This window comes from Daktulosphaira vitifoliae, unplaced genomic scaffold (genome assembly GCF_025091365.1).
Source record: "Daktulosphaira vitifoliae isolate Bord-2020 unplaced genomic scaffold, ASM2509136v1 Scaffold_508, whole genome shotgun sequence".
Lineage (NCBI taxonomy): Eukaryota > Metazoa > Arthropoda > Insecta > Hemiptera > Phylloxeridae > Daktulosphaira > Daktulosphaira vitifoliae.
This window is the reverse complement of record NW_026100073.1, coordinates 1-5,451: the sequence shown is the minus strand read 5'-3', so window position 1 is coordinate 5,451 and position 5,451 is coordinate 1. Positions and strand designations below refer to the sequence as shown.

The following is a 5,451-nucleotide window of genomic DNA, read 5'->3' as shown; positions in this document are numbered from 1 at the left end:
TATAATATCAAGTATGCATTTGTAACTATTTTTAGGCAGTCGGTATTGTCCTATGCAACTCAATGGGCAATAAAATAACTGCTGCGGATAACGCACATATGCCCACGAGCATGTCACATATAACAGCTACTGCTTGAAAAACATTAGTTTGAGCGTACAAAACAACCCGTTTTTGTTCCATCAGTACGACGAAACTACTGATACGATAAGAATTCTGAAAACAAATTTGAATTTAGTATCATGTCGCTTAGGTATCGGTCAGGCCACTTTTTTGAAATTGTGATTCCTACAACGTAAAAATTTATTTTGAAGATTTTAAAATTATTCGAAAATGTAAACTGTAATAAAGGGTTAAAAACATCAAAATTTCAAAAATATGGCCTGACCGATACCCAAGTGACATGATGCTGAATTCAGATATGTTTTCAGAGTTCTTATCGCATCAGTAGTTCCGTCGAACTGATGGAACAAAAACGGGTTGTTTTTGACTAAAAAGCGGTCGGTACCCAGACGCCTTGAATTATTTTGTTAAGTATTTTAAGTAATGTAATGGATGAAATAATTAAATAAAATCTCATATAATATTAAATTAAAAAAAAATATATGAATTATCTAAAATTTAAAGATTATATTAGTTGGATCAAAACTTTAAAAAGAGGATACTTGTTTACGATTATCAATACCACCAGAAGAGCGACTTAAGAAGCTAACACACAAGGCGTTTAATCGCGCGCCTGCGCCGTTCATGTGCATACTGCAAACGTTTTGACGCGTTTTTACAAAGAAAATTAGCCCGCCAAAAGCTCTACAGTATAATCATAACAGATTCGAAATTCCTCGTGGAAGCATTTGCTCTGATTATTTTTTAAAGTATAAAATAAATTAAACTACGTATGGATACATTAGATGATGTATCCATACTTATTTAATATTCAATTTTAAAGTATACAATACTTATATAATGTATTAAGCTAATACATGATCGTATTAATTTTATTAACATATATATATATATATGTTCATGTACTTTATTTAATACTTACCCGTATTCCAAATTGACATTTCCAAATATATGGAATTAATAAAATTTTCTGTGTCAAAAGACATGAGAGATAGAAGACACAAAAGGATATGAATCCAAAATAGTACGTGAAAATCGATTGAATGAACCCTCACGTGCCCGAAAATCGCGGCATTTTATCGTCCCGTGTGAATGAAACATGCGGTTTGTATTGTTTAATTTTAGCGATCGGTCGCGTCCGAACGCATGTTTTTTTACTCATAGTGTGCATGGTTTAATTTAAATGCGGGTGTTTTATACAAAGCGATTAATCGCCGCGTTTTAAAAAACGAGAACGCGCGCGATTAAAAGCCTAGTGTGTAAGCCTCTTAAACGGTTGTGTTCGCAGCGTTGTGCAACTCAAAATCGTCCGTGCGAGTGTATGTATAGATACGTAATCGCCAGAAATCCACTTTTACCGTGTTTAAAAGTTCACCGAAGGTGGAAATCTACTGTTCGCGAGGTAGATAGTATCTATATAACCGGGTGAGAAATCCACTGCTGTCACCAATGAACTGTGTGATTCAAATAATTTGGAGAAAACTGAATGTAAAGGAAACGTAGCTGTCTTATTTGAAAAATAAAAATTAAGTCAGCAACTGCTTTTCTTACCTTAATCCAATATAAGGCCGGTTGAGATCCTTACCGGGGAGCCAGTTGACACGACTAACGTCGCAAAAATTTGGTCGACACTGGTTTTGAGGGTAGAGACCCGTGGGCCGTTTATTAAATGAGCGACAACAGGTTAGCAGCGTTGTAGGCGACGGTGCGGATCGGTTGGTCGACGTTGTCGCTTTCACAACGGGAGGAAGACTCCCGCGCCATTTGCGGCGGGTCGTCGTCGGCCGTGCGGCATTTGCTGGACTTTGCACCGTGGCGTATGGCACGCGGTGTTGGTCAGTCAAATATTCATAGTAGGGCGACGGCTGATAAAGGTGGCACGAGTCCGCGGGACATCGTGTATAACGAGGGCTGTGTCAAATATACTTTGCTCACAAAAAATACTTAAAAAAACTTGCATTTATGATAAAATGCTTTTTTGCAAAATTCAGAATTATGCTTAAAATATTTCATTCATATATACCCTATTCTTTTAAAATTACTCTGCTTTTTGTGTTTAATTTTTATAAAGTTAGATGTTTTAATTATTTGTATTTATTTTTCAGACGAAATAATGAAGTATCTAGTGAAGAAAATGAATCTAGTGAAAGTCAATCTGATGTTGACGATATTGAGAGAAGCGGCCAACCGTCCACCAGCTACTCCGGCGCCTCCAATGCCCCTCTTGCCAACGAGACTGAAGGTTTCATTCTAATACGGTAAGTATTGAACGCAATATCAATGACCACACACACAAGGAACATGGCGGTAAGTCAACAATTGTTAATTACTTATAACTACTGTGTATGATGCGACAATTTGTCTACAAATATCGTTTCCGACGTTGACCTTAACTGGTTTGCCTTTTTCTTGTGTGCTGTTTGTGTTTCATTGTTTTTCCGTGTTACTCTGCTTTTTGTGTTTAATTTTTATAAAGTTAGATGTTTTAATTAATTGTATTTATTTTTCAGACGAAATAATGAAGTATCTAGTGAAGAAAATGAATCTAGTGAAAGTCAATCTGATGTTGACGATATTGAGAGAAGCGGCCAACCGTCCACCAGCTACTCCGGCGCCTCCAATGCCCCTCTTGCCAACGAGACTGAAGGTTTCAGTCTAATACGGTAAGTATTGAACGCAATATCAATGACCACACACACAAGGAACATGGCGGTAAGTCAACAATTGTTAATTACTTATAACTACTGTGTATGATGCGACAATTTGTCTACAAATATCGTTTCCGACGTTGACCTTAACTGGTTTGCCTTTTTCTTGTGTGCTGTTTGTGTTTCATTGTTTTTCCGTATTACTCTGCTTTTTGTGTTTAATTTTTATAAAGTTAGATGTTTTAATTAATTGTATTTATTTTTCAGACGAAATAATGAAGTATCTAGTGAAGAAAATGAATCTAGTGAAAGTCAATCTGATGTTGACGATATTGTAAGTTTTAATTCTGTGGATGATATTTTTTTTTACAATTCATTTCTTTAAATGAATACAAAAATTATATATTTATTTTTAATTTTTACTTATGATACGACCCTATTTGGGTACATATCTCATATGCCTGTTAACAGTAACCCAACATTTTAATTAGTACATATCACATTAGAAAAAACTAATTAAAGTATAATGGATTCAAATAATAATAAAATAAAATAATAATCTATGGATTCAAGATATGTTGAGAATGTCCATCAGGGAGATGACAATGTGCTATAAACATCATGAGAATTATAATTTTTTAAATCACAATTAAATAATAATAATAAGCTCAAATAATATTAATTAGTTGTATAACATTCATATGGTAGGTCTCAACTGCTTGTTGCACTACATTTTCACAAACAGTTTTCTGTAAGAATGTGTATATTAACATTGTCAGCGGGTCCCTGTATATCTATCTGTAATAAGCATGAATGCTGACCAAGCTGTTAAATGTTATTGACTGAACCAAGATTTGTGCACAAAATGTGACCGTATTACTTATTTAAATCCAATTTTTTAATTATTAGTTGATTTATTTTAGCTGAAAAGTGAAAAAGCATCAATAAAGCGTTTTATAAATGCTAAATTTGATAAATTTAATGAAATAATTAATCAAGCATCAAAAAAAGTTAAAAAATTGAAAAAAACAGTTCTAAAAGTAAATATATTTTAAGTAAAAATAACTTAACCACTGGTTAATACATATTGTATTATTTTCACACAATAATAATTTTTTTTATTAACATTTACTATAATTAAAAAAATGTATATATAGATTGTATTAGTTTTTAAATTAGTTCTAAAATCATGTTTTATTAACCTATATTTTTGTATTAAATCATATTAAAAAAATTTTTTTTCGCAGCATAAACTCGCTAATTATGAATTAACAAGAAAGAATTTAGATTACGAAAATACTTTAAAAATACAACAAGGTGATTATATAAGTATATATATTGTTATTAACTTACTTTATTTAATTTTACACCTGTTTAAGCAAAGTCCCATGATATTCTTAGTATATAACATGAAATATACTGTGTCTTAATCTGGACTTATTTACCTGAATAAAATATATAGGTGAATAACCTATGAACTCCATTTATTTATTTTTTGGATGGAGTTCACGTAATGGGGTTTAAATTAATTTTGGGCTTATATTACTGTGTCTTAATCTGGACTTATTTACCTGTATAAAATATATAAGTGAATAACCTATGAACTCCATTTATTTATTTTTTGGGTAGAGTTCACGTAATGGGGTTTAAATTAATTTTGGGCTTATATATTACTATTGTATTAAATTTAACATTAGAAACATTGGTAACAATATCATGTCCTCATGGTCATTGATNCATTGGTAACAATATCATGTCCTCATGGTCATTGATTATTAAGTAATTATCAAAAGCAGTTACATATAAACATACATTTTTGTTTATAAAACATTACAGTTTTTTATATTATAACATTTATAATTCAAATCTCTAAGAAAAATATAATTTATAATACATTGTCATGTGTGATCTTAATTGATTTTTATAAATATTTTAGAAACATCGTCATCACGTTTTAAAAATAAATAAATCTTATTCCTTTTATTAAATATTTTGATAAGAAAAAATATTAATTAAAAAATAAAACACCTATGGATTTAAGACATTTTTGAAAAAATTAATTTATCTTATTTTTCCTAAACTTTCAATTGTATTAAGGCTAATGTTAAATTACAATAAAAAGAAGTATTTATCAAATTATTATCATTTGTAATTCTATTTTCTAGATAAAATTTTTAAGTTAAACTTTGTTAAGTCATTTAATAGCTTCAACATACTTTAATTATTATCTTTTTTTTTTTGAGAAGTTAATTTTTTTGTTTGAATTTTTTTCTAGATCAAATATCAAAAATTGAAAACACCNTTTTCTAGATCAAATATCAAAAATTGAAGAAACGTTCAAAGAAAAAGTTTATAGTGTTCTAGAAAGTGAATTTCAATGTCCAATTTGTAATGAATTAATGGTTAAGGTATTATTTTTACATTTAAATCCATTAATAGTGTAAATATAACACGTCATCATGTTAAAAGTTCTTAGCAAATTTATTATGTTACTTTGGTTAAAAAATGCGTTAGGGAATACTTTTTAATCAATTTTAAGATTATTAAATAATATAAAGTGATAGTAGAGATCTGAAAACTTTTTGAACTTTCTAGTTCTAGAATTATAAATAAAATTTCTGAAAAGTAAAGCTAAAATATTTTAATTAAAAAAATAATTTCTGATGAAAATTTTTTTTTTTA

At 29.9% G+C, this 5,451-nt stretch overlaps 1 protein-coding gene across 1 annotated transcript; it reads left to right on the top strand.

The window, feature by feature from the left end:
- Window positions 1–2,080: 2,080 nt before the first annotated feature.
- Window positions 2,081–5,177, top strand: LOC126909533 (uncharacterized; the record flags this gene model as incomplete). The annotated part of the gene is made up of 5 exons (XM_050691968.1): window positions 2,081–2,379; window positions 3,037–3,103; window positions 3,693–3,809; window positions 4,017–4,086; window positions 5,080–5,177. Coding segments are annotated over exons 1-5 (648 nt in total), but the record flags the coding sequence as incomplete, so codon positions are not given.
- Window positions 5,178–5,451: the final 274 nt, after the last annotated feature.